This window comes from Mastomys coucha, unplaced genomic scaffold (genome assembly GCF_008632895.1).
Source record: "Mastomys coucha isolate ucsf_1 unplaced genomic scaffold, UCSF_Mcou_1 pScaffold21, whole genome shotgun sequence".
NCBI lineage: Eukaryota > Metazoa > Chordata > Mammalia > Rodentia > Muridae > Mastomys > Mastomys coucha.
Window position 1 is genome coordinate 35293038 of NW_022196904.1, and position 14102 is coordinate 35307139.

Genomic DNA, 14102 nt, shown 5'->3' on the forward strand with positions numbered 1-14102 from the left:
TCTTAGTTAAGATTTCTATTGCTGCAACAAGATACCATGACCAAAAAAACAAGTTGGGGAGAAAGGGGCTTATTTGGCTTATACTAACATATCACTGTTCATCATTGGAGGAAGTCAGGACAGGAATTCAAACAGGGCAGGAACCTGCAGGCAAGGGCTGATGCAGAGGCCATGGAGGGGTGCTGCTTACTGGCTTGCTCAACCTGCTTTCTTATGGAACACAAGACCACCAGCCCAGGGATGACACCGCCCACAATGGGCTGGGCCCTCCCCATTGATGACTAATCAAGAAAATGCCTTACAGCTGTGTCTTGTGGAGGCGTTCCCTCAACCGAGGCTCCTTCCTCTCTGATGACTCTAGTTTGTGTCAAGTTGACACAAAAACCAGCCAGTACAGCTGGAGAGATGGCTCAGTGGTTAAGAGTGTGTACTGCTCCTACAGAGGAACCTCAGTTTAGTTCCCAGCACACAAGGGGTCAGATGCCTCAGGCTTTCTCAGGCACCTGCACTTACATCCGTATACCCACCTACAGACATGTACAAATATATGTGACTTTAAAACAATAAATAAACAAAAACTCAGTATGGTTGACTGTGCTGGAATCCCTGACTCTCAGCAAGTGAGACACTTTAGCTAGACGTTGGAGCAAAGAATCCCTCTTCCGCCATTTTCCTTTCCTGCCTCATCCCCAGCCCACCCACAGGACTGATGGGAAAATCAGATTCTCCATCCCTCTTAACCTTCCAGAAGGGTCTTTTAACCACTTCCTCTTCCCCTCCCACTAGGTCTCATTTCTGGGTCCACCCAATACCAGTTCTTCCGGTCCTGGCAGTAACCAGCCTGACCTTGGGTCACCTGACACACTCCCTGCCTCCCTTGGGGCCCTGGAATTCCAGGGTCTGGTGCAGCATCCATGCCCAGTCCCAGCTCCAGCAGAGAGCCCCCACTGCTAAACTCACCAAGGAGTCTTCCCATGGGCTTTAGGAAAAAAACTGTGCTGTATGCTAAGGGCTCTGAGGGTTTTGTCAGAGAAAGGTTATTTTCCCCATCTTGCTGTGGGGTCTGTGGATAAATGTATATGTTTCTTGTTTTGTTTTGTTTTGTTTGTTTGTTTTGGGCTTCTTTCTTTCTTCCTTTCTTTATTTTTTTCTTTCCTTTTTTTTTTTTTTTTTTTTCTCTGTGTAGCCATGGCTGTCCTGGAACTCACTCTGTAGACCAGGCTGGCCTCGGACTCAGAAATCTGCCTGCCTCTGCCTCCCAAGTGCTAGGATTAAAGGCGTGCACCACCACTGCCTGGCATGAATATGTTTCAAAATACAAACACAAAACATTTGGATGGACCCAGATGAATTTCATAAAATTCAAATGAAATGTAAATGTGTTTGAGCATCCTGACTTACCTTAGAACCAAATAAAGGGAACACAGAAATCTTGATAGAGGGGCATTTAGTTTAGGTCTTAAAGGACTAATAGGAGTTCCTCAGAGAAAGGATACAGAGAAAAGAGTTCACCTATTCAATCAGCACAATTTCCCCTGTCAAACATCAATTAATTGAGTGTCTGTTATATGCCAGGCTCAGAGCCCACAGAGTGTTGATGTCTAAGGTCAAATCATGGAGTCTGACCTACAGCGCCCGTCTGTCAGCTCTGCCCCTATTCCACACCATTAGCATACCCAGGAAATGTCAGTTCAATGTGTCATCTGAGGATCCGAAGCACAGTAAGTAGGGTCTTGCAGACTGGCCTCATGTTTGGAGGTAATTCATCTATGTCCTCTGCCAAGTCCCAGAGATGACTCCAACCAAACCCTACCCCTAGGAAGCTGCTCATCAGGTCTGGGAGACAAGCTAGTCTCACATTCCTGACATTCAGGTCTCTGTGAGGTCACCTCCTCCATGAGGCCTCCCTGGATTGCCCTAGACAAACTGTCTTATGCTGTTTGCCCCCCCACCCCTTATTTTTTGGTTTGTTTTTTTATTAATCATTTTATTAGTTTACATTTCAAATGATATCCCCCTTCCTGGTTACCCCTCCACAGACCGCATATCCCCTGTCCACAGACCCCATTCCCTCTGTGACACCCGTGACAGCAGCTGTTGAATGGTGTGTGTTTTTATTTGATAACATCTTCTCCGATGTATACTACTCCAACCCTCTACCCTGAAACAGAGATATCTGCTAGATTAGACTCATGCATACCAAATGAGATCACAGAAACCAACTTATTTAAGTCCAGGCTATTGAGGCTGGAGATGATGGCTCAGTGCTCAAGAACACTGGATGAGCACAGAGAACTGAGGCCCAACCCTGGCATGATGGCTCACAACCATCTATAACTCAGTTCCCAGGGACCCGATGCCTTCCTCTGACATCAGCAGATACCAGGTCAACCCCGGCATGATGGCTCACAACCATCTATAACTCCAGTTCCCAGGGACCTACACGTATATACATCCAGGGGAAAAAGTCATGCACATAGAATCCTAGAGTCTAAATATTTTTTATAAAATCCCACTCAAATGATAGGGCCGGAGAGGTAGATGGCTCAGTGTGTACAAGAGCTTGTCACCAAGCTTGATGAGCTGAGTTTGTTTGATCCCCGAGACCCACCTGGTGGAAAGGAGAGAAATGACGCCCACAAGTTGTCCTTTGACCTCCACACAAGTTCTGTATCTTGCCCTCATACAATAGTGTGACTTTTAGAATTAGCCACTAGAGCCACTAAGGAGAAGCTCGGCAGTTAAAAAGCTCCTGGGAACTGTATTAGGGGCCCAGCATGAGCAAACGTGTGTAACACATCAACAAAATAAATCTTTTTTTAAGGATAGCTGTCAACATGAATTTTTTAAAGATCTATTTTATTTTTATTTAATCTTATGAATGTGTATACACTCAGATACCAGAAGAGGGCATCAGATCTCTGGGAACTGGACCTTTAACTCAATACAGGCTCCTGTGAGCTACCTTATGTGGCTGTTGAGAACTGAAACACACACACACACACACACACACACACACACACACACACACACACACACACACTGGAAGAGCAGCAAAAGCTCTTTCCCACAAGCGTATCCCCCTGGACCATAAAATGTACTCTTAAAGCAGGTACTGTGGTCCTTAGCACACAGTGTCTCCTTTTAGCTCTCAGAGACATCCATATCTGCACGGGGAGTAACTGTACCCTTGGCTGGCATGCACTTGAAGACTGTGAGGGGCTTGGGGGTTGGGGGGTGAGAAGACAGTTTGTTGAATATTCTTCATATAGCAGGCACCTTTTGTTTGGTATGTGTATGTGTTCACGTGCACATATGTGTATATGTGCATGTAGACACCAGAGGTGTGTGCACGTGTATGTGTGCATGTGGAAGTCAGAGGTGTGTGCATATGTGTGTGTGCATGTGGAAGTCAGGGTGTGTACACATGTATGTGTACATGCAAAGTCCAGATATGTGTGTACATGTGTGTGCACATGTGTGTGGACCTGTGTGTGCATATAGAGGCCAAAGGTGTATGCATGTATGTGTGTGTGTATGTGAAGGCCAGAAATGTGTGTGCATGTGTGTGTGCATGTGGAGGCCAGAGGTGTGTCTGCACATGTATTTGTGCAATGTGTTTGAGTGTATGTGTGTGCATGTAGAGGCCAAAGGTGTGTGCATGTATGGGTGTGTGCATGTATGTGTGTGTGTATGTGAAGGCCAGAGGTGTGTGTGCACATGTGTGTGTGCATGTGGAGGCCAGAAGTGTGTGTGCATGTGTGTGTGCATGTGGAGGCCAGAGGTGTGTCTGCACATGTATGTGTGCAATGTGTGTGTGTGTGTATGTGTGTGCATGTAGAGGCTAAAGGTGTGTGCATGTATGGGTGTGTGCATGTATGTGTGTGTGCATGTGAAGGCCAGAGATGTGTGTGCACATGTGTGTGTGCATGTGGAGGCAAGAGGTGTGTGTGCACATGTGTGTGCATGTGGAGGCCAGAGGTGTGTGTGCACATGTATGTGTGCATGTGGAGGCCAGAGGTGTGTGCACATGTATGTGTGTGTGTGTATGTGCACATATGTGTGTATATGTTCATGTGGAGGCCAGAGGTCAGATCATTTCTCTCCCTCTATTGCTGCCCACTCTTTCTTCTTTAACTTTTTATTTTTATAATTTATTTGTTTATTATATATATATATAAATGCATATATACATATATATGCATTTTGCCTGTATGTGTGTTTGAAAACTATGTACATGCAGTGCCAAAGGAGGCCAGAAGAGAGCATTGGATCATCTCCTGGAGCTGGAGTCTCAGTTCTGAGCCAAAATGTGGTTGCTAGGAAGTGAACTGGGTTCCTCTGGAAGAGCAGTCAGTGCTCTTAACCCTGAGCCATTTCCTCGGCCCCTCTATCTCTTCTTATTATGCCTTATTATTTTTAATTTGTGTGTGTGTGTGTGTGTGTGTGTGTGTGTGTGTGTGTGTGTGTGTGTGATGGGGGCTGAAAGGTATTCATGTCACAGCGCACAGGTAAAGGTCAAAGGACAACTCATAAAAATTAGTTCTTTCTTCCACCATGTGGGTCCTGGGGATCAAATTCAAGTCAAGCTTGGCAACAGGCCCCTTTATCCACTGAGCCTTCTTATGTTTTGAGACAGAGCCTTTCACTAAACCTGGACCTCACAGATTGACTAACCTGGCTTGCCAGCAAGCCCCAGGGTCTACGCCTGTCTTTATCTCCTGAGCGCTGGGACTAAAAAAACCATGAACCACCATGCCTGTTTTGTTTTGTTTTTGTTTGGTGGTGGTGGTGGTGTGTGAGTGTGTGTGCGCATGTGCGTGTTTTAAACAGGGGCTCAGGTAATTGAACTCAGGTCCTTAGATTTGCACAGTAACTACCTTACCCACTAAACCATCTCCCAGGCACTCTGATGAGAGCAACGTCTGCTCATTTGTGCCATCTGCTCCTTCCCTGCAGCTCTGGTTATCACTGCCATTTAACAGCCCCAGCAACTAAGTCACACATCTAATCTTTACCCCAAGAGAATTGGGCACAGATGGCCCAGCCCACACTTCAACATCATAAGGAAGGGGGGTTCCAGGGAGCAGATCTCAACTTGATACTCAGGCTCCTGGGTATCCGGATGTGGACATGAGGGCCAAGTCAGCCTTGGCCTGAAGAAATCATTGAAAGCATGTCAGCAGAGGGCATTGGGTCCTGAAGATGAGTAAGAGTTTATCAGAAAAAGGAGGATATGGAGAAAGACACTCAGTCATTGACATCTTTGGAGGACTCCAGAGGACCCCACCCAGAACAGGGTGATACTGGGGACAGGGATGAGTCAAATCCAGGGTACTCTCCCAGGGGATTCACCCCATGCTGGGAGGGAGACAGATGAACGATGGGCAAAATAGAAGTGGGGGGATGGGCATGACCAATACAGCAGGTGTGAGGCTCTGAGAGGGTGGCGAAGGACAGAGGGGAGGCATGGAGAGACACGGGCTAGGGTCCAGAGACCCTGAGTGCCTGGGTTCTTGTGGGGAAGGGGGCAGGTTATGACAAGAGTGGGTTAATCCAGATAGGACCAGATTTCTCAACACCACAGGAGAGGCCCGTGTGCTTGAGGGAAGGAGCCCTGATCGCGGTCCCAGAACAGGTTTGATTTGGAGGAGAGAGCTTCATTCTCATTCAGACACATATATTCTCTGTCTCTCCATCTCTCTGCCTCTCTGTCTGTCTGTCTCTGCTCTCCCTCCCTTCCTCTTCCTTTTCCACTTCCTCTTCATTCTCCTCCCTGTTCCCCTCCTCCTCCAAGCCATAGAACATTTTGAATCCAGTTCTCGAAGTCTGAGGACACAAGAAGCAAACCCCACCCTCTTAAGTCTCTGGCAGAAACTCTCCAAGGCCCAGCACCCTTCTCCCATTTAGCCAAGTCTGCTGAGCTAGAAGGCCCCATGGAGAGTCCCCTGTGCCCCCTGCCCTTCCAGAGGACCCTGTCATAGGCCTTCCCCCTCCCCCGAGGACATTTCCCAACTCTGATTAATCACAGGGGCGGCCCCAACGGAGGAGGAAGGAAGATCTCTATGGCTTACCATAAAGAAGGCCAGGCGCCCAGTAGCAGGCCGAAGGACCTGTGCCCAAGGCCATGAAGCTGGGACTCACCTTGGTGCTGTTTTCTCTGCTGGCAGGTGAGAAGCCCAGACCCGCACCCTCCAACCCCATGTTCCCCTATATGGTGTCCTCGCCCTTTGGACTCCCCAAGAAACTCCTCCCCGAGCTCTCCCTAGCCTGCTGGCTCTGACCCCTGTGCCCTCCACCGCACCCTAGGACACTGTGGAGCTGACACCCGCGCCGTGGGAGCCCGGGAATGCCAGCGCAACTCTCAGCCCTGGCAGGCCGGCCTCTTCTACTTCACCAGACAGCTCTGTGGAGCCACGCTCATCAATGACCAATGGCTGCTCACAGCTGCTCACTGCCGAAAGCCGTGAGTGTCCAGAGCTGGCCAGACCCAGCTGGGACTGGGAAACAGGAGTAGGGGAAGGCCTGGCTTGGGGGTTTGAGGGCTCAGGATTAGAGTCAGGATATGGCTGACATCAAACCAGGGCTCTTGGCTACCTGCTCAGGGACCTGATTCTAAGACTCAATACATAAGTGCTTCAGGGTCTCACTGTTTGTAATCCTGAAACTTGCGATGTGGACCAGACTGACCCGGAACAGAGATCCAGAGACATCGGCCTTCCCAGAGTGCTGGGGTTATAGGCACCCTGGCCCAATCAGAAATTCAAGATCATCTTCAGTTACATAAAGTTCTAGGCCAGCTGGGATACATGCAACTCCGTCTTAAGAGGAAAAAAAAGAGAGAGAAAAAGGAAAGAAGAGTGATGGGGGAACATAAAAGAAAGAGGATAAAGAGAGGAAGGAAGAAAGAAAGAAGGATAGAGAGAAAGGAATGAAGGGAGGGGAAATTCTAGAAGCCTGTAGTCAGGAATTACTAGATTTCCAACCACGGTGTTAGGAATGGACTGATGAACATGTAAAATCTGGCAGGTTTAATAGCCCAGCATCCCACCCTTGCAGAATCTTGTGGACCAAGATGGCTTTGGACTGTGGATGTTTAATGTTCTCTAAATCAATATAAAACTCTTGTCTTACTGTCCTTGAATGTTGGGATTCTAGAATCTTTGAGCACTAGTATGCTATTTAATGCAGACAATCTTAAAATCCTGCAGTTTGTTTTTGAGACAGGGTTTTGAATAGCCCAGGCTGTTCTTGAACCTGGTATGTAGCCAAAGGTGTCCTTGAACTCCTGTTTTTCTAACAACCTCCTCCTCCTTCTCCTCCTCCTCCTCCTCCTCCTCCTCTTCCTTCTCCTCCTCCTTTTCCTCCTCCTTCTCCTCCTTCTTTTCCTCCTCCTCCTCCTTAGTGTTAGAATGATAGGCTTTCATAACCACAGGACAAAAATCTTGGACTTTCTGACAAAGTAAGATGTAGGATGTCAGAGGCATCTATGTCAGAGATATAGCCCCCCGAGTTGAATGCCTCAGAATCCCAGCAGCATAGGCAATGAGGTGTTGGACTCTTAGCATTCTGGGATCCTGATTCCAGCTGTTCTAGGGTCCTGGGCACTATAAGGTAAAAGAATTCTTCTCTACCTTTTCTCCAGACAAGGTCACCTAGGCTATTCCAATATTCTCTCTAGGAATTTCCCAGCATGCATCCTTTAAGACGAGCCCCATCTTGGGCTGAGATGATCATATTTTGATTTAGCCCCCAAGATAATAAGTCTGTGGAGAGGGAGGAAGAGTCAGGAGGCTAGCTCCCTCTTCCCCAGGGTGCTGGAGAGGCATAGACACAGAAGCAACACCTCATACTCCCCAAGCCCCAACTTTTTAATCATCACCTTGATGCTTCCTACCAAAAGTTGGAAGCTAGGGGACCTGGAGACCATAGAAAGTCCCCAACTGCCCATAGCATGAATTTAGATCACAGCAAGTTTGCTGGAGCTACAGCAAGGGAACCTAAGGTTAGACCTGAGGAAGAAACACCTGGGCAATAAAGAATATGACAAGTGGAAGTGGCTTTTAGGACTCTTGGAAAATGTGGAAGTTATCAATATCCCACCCCCCTCCACACACATGTTGAAAACACTTAAAGCCACTCCCACAGAAGCCACCAGACCTGTGGGAACAGGGGCGGGGTTGTTTTTGTGTGGTAGGTGGGGTTCTTATGCATCCTCAAGGTTCCAGTGAACCCACATCACCAGTGGGGCTCCAGGTGGGATGTGGAAGAACGCGGCTGATTTTAGAAAGTAGACTACAATGAGCAGAGCCCTGGAGGGGGTGTGTGGCTGTGGAGGGGCATACAGGACCTTGGGTGGATCGAGTCCCCTGTCCCCAGCCTGATCTCTGAAGTCTGTCCTCACAGGCACCTGTGGGTCCGCCTCGGGGAGCATCACCTGTGGCAGTGGGAGGGCCCTGAGAAGCTACTTCTGGTCACAGACTTCTTCCCCCATCCTGGGTTCAATCCGGATCTCTCTGCCAATGACCACAATGATGATATTATGCTGATCCGGCTACCTTGGAAGGTCCGGCTGAGTCCAGCTGTGCAACCCCTCAACCTCACCCAGAACCAGCCAACCGTGGGCACCCAGTGCCTTATCTCTGGCTGGGGCAGTGTGTCAAGCACCAAAAGTACGGGTTTGCCCTTAACCCTTGTTCATCTCTTTCCTCTCTTCTCTTTCCCTTCCTCCTCCCTTCCTCCTCTGTCTCCTCCTAAATGTCTTGCCCCTCTCCTTCTCCCTCGCCATCCTCTTCCTCCATCTTCTTCTCTTCTCTTCCCTCTTCTTCCTCCTCCTCTTCTCCTCCTATGCTTCTTCCCCCTCATCCCATCCTCCCCCTCTCCCCTTCCCAGGGCCCTCCTCCCTAGGACTTGTTTGCTCCCAGCCTAGCTCCAGGTTCAGTGAGAGACCTTGTGTCGAGGGAATATTGCACAGAGTGACAGAGCAGGAAACCTAATGGCCTCCTTTGCCTCTGTGTACATGCACTCCCCACACATGTGTGAATATACCATGTATATACACACAGAAAACTCAGGACAGGATGTGGTGGTGTGTTTTTAATCCCCACATTTGGGAGGTAGGGGCAGACAGGTCTCTAGGAATTTGAAGCTAACCTGGCCTATAAAGCATTATATATATATACATATATGTATAATATACGTATATATGGGCAAAAAAGGTGCTCACACTCAAAATAGCACCTACTTGGCAGAATCAATAATGCAGGTTACCCCCAGAGTAGCAGCAGAGGCTACACTCCAGGGATTTCTGTCTGCAAGAGACCATGTACCCTGCACTGTGTTGTCCAGTTTCTGTTAACATCTTTCAATCCTTTTCTCTGCATGACTGCCTTGCCATTTGCCTCTGGCAGTGGGTTTCGCCTCAGGATGTTTATCTCCCTCCCTGGTCTTTATTCACCCCACTCCTGTGACAGATTCACACACACACACACACACACACACACACACACACACACACACACCTTCCTGTTTCACTTCTTCTCTCTCCTTTGGCCTTCTCCCCTCTTAGCTATCTATTCTTTCTCCAGCCCTGGGTTGAGTGTCTGGGATCTCATCTCTGAGTCTTGGCCCAGTGACTCTGGGAGTCCTGAGGAAGAAAGGGCTGCAGGAAAGGTTCTTGGGGGTGCTGCCTCGGATTCTGGGAACATACTCCATCTTTCTCTCCCAATAGTACAGTATCCAATGACACTCCAGTGTGCCAACATTAGCATCCTGGACCACAAGCTCTGCCGCTGGGCATACCCAGGCCACATCTCTGAGAAGATGCTGTGTGCTGGCCTGTGGGAGGGTGGCCGAGGCTCTTGCCAGGTAAGCCATCCCCTGCAGGAGAGTGGAAGCATTTTTCTAGACCTCAGGGTAGGAAATGGCTGGAACCACAGACTCCAGGACCTAGAGATCCAGGCTGAGTACTCGGAGGTTCTGGGAGCCTGGGATGCTACCTGGTGGGGTGGGAGATGAGATGTGTGAATTCTTATTCCTGGGTCTGAGGGAGGAGAGACTATAGGCCAGGCCCTCTGGGGTGTAGAGCAGCAGGAAAAAGGAGGCTTTCTCAGGAGGAAGCTTCCAGCGATTCTCATGAATAGACTCAGCTAACAGCTCTGTTCTTCATCATGTACAGGGTGACTCTGGGGGACCCCTGGTGTGCAAAGGAACCTTGGCAGGTATAGTGTCTGGGGGATCTGAGCCTTGTTCTAGGCCCCGGAGACCAGCTGTCTACACTAGCGTCTTTGACTACCTGGAGTGGATTGAAAACACCATGGAAGAGAACTCAATCCATGCTAAGGACAGACTGGAGAAGAACATGGATGTAGAACGATAAGATACTGGAGGATTCCACAGTCCCAGCTTCTCTGAAGTGTGTCAAAGCTCAACCTCCCCCCATGATGAAACTCCGCCCCCTCAGACTCTGACCCTAAGACTTCACTCCTTAGGCTCCGCCCAAAAACTCCACCAACTTAGGTCATCTTCCCTTTTGGGTTCTGCTCCCAGGCAAATCAATTATAATATGACCACGCCCACTCAAAACCGACTGAGTCACGCCTCCTTTGCTCCTGGCCCAAACTACATGATTTTAATCACCATTCTCTGGAATAGCCCAACCCTCAGGATCACCGCCAAGAAATATCTTTCACTAAATAGCTGCTGCGTCCCTTCAAATTTCACCCAGTAGGATTTCTTCTCTGGACTCCAACCCTTTTTGTCCTCACTGGTAGTGATGTTAAAACTGTGCTTACTCCACGCACGTGGACCTCAGACGGCTCTGGGTTTTGCCCCGGGTGTGTCGTGGGTTTGACTGGATGATGGGGGCATTGATCTCTCCAGATCCACCAGATGAATCAGAATAAACCATAGGAACAATGACTTCCTGTCGCTTGTAATGTGGGATAAAGGGTGCGCACAGGTGGGGAGGAAAGGGTAAATGAAGGAACCTGCACCGGCCGAACCTTCGCGCTAACCTTAACAACAAGCCTATTGCAGCACTTTGGGACTTCAGCCAGGGCTGGTCCCGCCGCCCTGGGAGGAAGGGGAAACCAGGTTACAGCGCCACCCTAACCTGCCTACCCAGATGCCCCGGGCTGGTTACTGATCCACCCTCAAAGTCCCCAACCAGAACACACGCCTTTCCCAATTTCCACAAAACTCAGTTCCAAGCCCGTCCTTCATGAAGGACAGAGAACTTAACCACAGCTCCCTGCTCCCTCAGACCCTGGAGAACACCCCTGTCCTCCTCCTCAGGTTCAACCTCCACCCTCAGACTCAAGAGTCTAGATCTTAGAGCTCCTCCCTTAGATCAAGGGGCTCAGATGAGGTACTCAAATCCCAACTCACTTTCCTCAGACTCAGGGATTCAGGCTTCCACTTTTGTCCCTCAGACTAGGATCCACGCTCTGTTCCTCCTCTCTCAGACCAAGATATCCAAATACCAGCCCTCCTCCCTCAGGCCCAGGAGCCCACATTCCAGTTGCCTCCCTCCGACCCCATTCTAACCCGGGGGTCGGTGCACTGCCCCTCTAGTCCTCACCTCGGTTTCCGAGACTCCAGCCCCTCCTCCTAAAGTCACTCCAGCCCCTGCCCCTCCTCGAGCGCTTGCGGGTTCAGCCGCACCGCAGCAAGGTGCGGGCAGAAGGCGGAGCCGTGGGCGGGGCTTCCTAGTTAAAAGGCTTCAAAATCTTGTACCCGACACACCGAAGGAAGTCCGGGGGCCTCTTCCACCGAGTCCGAGTGACCCCGCCCCCTGCATTCTGGAAGGTGAGGCGCAGAGGTCCCAGACACGGACCTCAGGCTCAGGGAGGTCCCCCTTCCCTGAGCCCAGGATGCCCCTCCCCCAAGCCTCACATTCTTTCTCTCAGGATCTTCAAGCGGGTCTCCTAAGCTCCCTCTTCCCCAGGACGTTGGAGTCACAGCCTCAAATCTTTCTCTCCAATCTCACGAGTGGGCCAGGACTCCTTTCTTTATAATGTCGGTATCCCCACCAGCAAGCTCTCCCTTACACTAAAATTCGGGGATCTAGAGCTCTACCCTAGCTTCCTCAGACCCCCAGCTCCATCCTCCAGCAAGACTCAAGACAGCTCGGGGAAACACCTCCTTCCCCCAGTTCCCCAGACAACAAGATCTCAGGCTCCTCCCTCGGACTTCCTCTTAGTTCCACCCTCTTCCTCAGAGGTCACCATGGGACGCCCCCCACCCTGTGCAATCCAGCCGTGGATCCTTCTGTTTCTGCTAATGGGAGCGTGGGCAGGTGAGGGGAACAGGTACCAGCACCCAGGGCCTTCAGTGGGGTAGGGGTTACTGGACTCTGAGTGAGCTCCTGCGGACACGTGGGTGTGTGGGTGTGGGTGGTGGTCTTGGGGACTGGGGAGCTTTCTTGGGAGTGAGTAGAGACAGCAACTCATGGTGGGGGAGTGGGTTGAGTTTCCCATAGGTGCATGGCTGCGGAAGACATTCTTCTTGCCTGTCAGACAAGGGGCTGAATTTGAATGTGGGGATGTATAAGAACTTATCTAGACATGTGTGGAAGCACGGTGGGGACTGTGCCTAGTGTTGATTACTCTCAGGTCTCAATGAGCTTACATGTGTGGCCATGTCATGTGGCCATGTTCCAATGGATGCTGGAAACGTATCTGTTGAAGTCCTAAGAGACGGAACGCAGAGGAACTGGCCTGTGTGTCCATTTGAACCCACAGTGGCTTTCCTGGCTGGGGCTCTGACATCAAGGGTGGCGACCCACCCTTCTCCTTCCTGATGCAGGACTCACCAGAGCTCAGGGCTCCAAGATCCTGGAAGGTCAGGAGTGTAAACCCCACTCCCAGCCCTGGCAGGCAGCCTTGTTCCAGGGCGAGAGATTGGTCTGCGGGGGCGTCCTGGTCGGAGACAGATGGGTCCTCACAGCAGCCCACTGCAAAAAAGAGTGAGTGAAGGACTGGGCACAGTTGGGTGGACCCGGAGGGAAGAGCATGAGGACACTGTTTGAGGAAGAGGAGGAAGTTAGAAACTTGGGTCTGAGGGAGGAGGGCTAAGGAGGACTGCTGGATCTGAGGCAGACGGGCTAGGGCCTGGACTTCTGGGTTTGGTGGAAGATGAGTGGGTTCTAAGGGAGAAGGATTGGAAAGAACTCCCCATGTATCCTAAGAGAAGATGATGAAAGAGAAACGTGACCACATTAAGTGGTCTCTCTGGGTTCCAGCATCCACCCGCACTCCTCACCCCCTCCACCCCTCCTCGTGCAGGAAGTACTCCGTGCGGCTAGGCGATCATAGCCTCCAGAGCAGAGATCAGCCGGAACAGGAGATCCAGGTGGCTCGGTCTATCCAGCATCCTTGCTTCAACAGCAGCAACCCAGAGGATCACAGTCACGATATAATGCTCATTCGACTGCAGAACTCAGCAAACCTTGGGGACAAAGTGAAGCCCGTCGAGCTGGCCAATCTGTGTCCCAAAGCTGGCCAGAGGTGCATCATATCAGGCTGGGGCACTGTCACCAGCCCTCAAGGTAAAGAGCTGGGCCCCTACCTAAGAGGGTGAAGAGAAGGCGGTCACCCCAGTGGACCCAAGCCATTGCAGACCTCATGCCCCACCCCCAACATACCCTGACCTACACATACCCTAAGAGAAGATAATGAAAGAGAAACCTGACCACATTAAGTTTTATGGGGGAGAGGAGGAAATGCTTTGGGGAGGGGAACTGTAAGTAAAGTATTTGCTTAGCAAGCACGAGGGCTTTGAGTTCAGATTCCAGCACCTATGTTAAAGCCAAGTGTGGCAGCATACACTCGAAACCCCAATGCTGGGAGGTGGAGAAGGTGGGTTCCAGGGTTCATCAGTCAACCATCATAGCCTAAAGGTCCAGGTTCAATGATAGACCCTGTCTCAACACATATATGTGGTGAAGCACAGGCATTGTTTGGTTTTTTAAATTACATCTGTTTATATGTGTGTTTGTGTATGTATCAGCATGTGCATGCCCCAGCATACATGCAAAGGTCAGAGGACAGTCTGTAGGAATCAGTTGTTTCCTTCTACCCTTCAAATCCTGGGGGGGGGGG

At 50.2% G+C, this 14102-nt stretch overlaps 2 protein-coding genes across 2 annotated transcripts in view; both read left to right on the forward strand.

The window, feature by feature from the left end:
• The first annotated feature begins 5922 nt into the window (after positions 1 to 5922).
• On the forward strand, positions 5923 to 10920 carry Klk9 (kallikrein related peptidase 9). Its single transcript, XM_031386326.1, has 5 exons — positions 5923 to 6170; positions 6310 to 6466; positions 8407 to 8672; positions 9731 to 9867; positions 10178 to 10920. Exons 1-5 carry the CDS (start codon positions 6128 to 6130, stop codon positions 10376 to 10378), a joined length of 804 nt encoding a protein of 267 aa, XP_031242186.1. The 5' UTR covers positions 5923 to 6127; the 3' UTR covers positions 10379 to 10920.
• A 769-nt stretch (positions 10921 to 11689) lies between these two features.
• Klk8 (kallikrein related peptidase 8) overlaps positions 11690 to 14102 on the forward strand; it is a 7133-nt gene continuing 4720 nt past the window's right edge. The window contains exons 1-4 of the mRNA XM_031386328.1: positions 11690 to 11808; positions 12221 to 12298; positions 12808 to 12967; positions 13287 to 13549. Of these exons, the coding sequence (XP_031242188.1) occupies positions 12229 to 12298; positions 12808 to 12967; positions 13287 to 13549 (493 nt within the window). The 5' untranslated portion in view covers positions 11690 to 11808; positions 12221 to 12228. The remainder of the gene's footprint in view (positions 11809 to 12220; positions 12299 to 12807; positions 12968 to 13286; positions 13550 to 14102) is intronic.

Bases quoted from the DNA above. Each gene is read 5' to 3' on its own strand.
- Klk9 (XM_031386326.1), top strand. From the start codon at position 6,128: ATGAAGCTGGGACTCACCTTGGTGCTGTTTTCTCTGCTGGCAG. The intron at 6,171-6,309 runs GTGAGAAGCCCA...ACCGCACCCTAG, and splicing joins GCTGTTTTCTCTGCTGGCAG to GACACTGTGGAGCTGACACC. The intron at 8,673-9,730 runs GTACGGGTTTGC...CTCTCCCAATAG, and splicing joins CAGTGTGTCAAGCACCAAAA to TACAGTATCCAATGACACTC.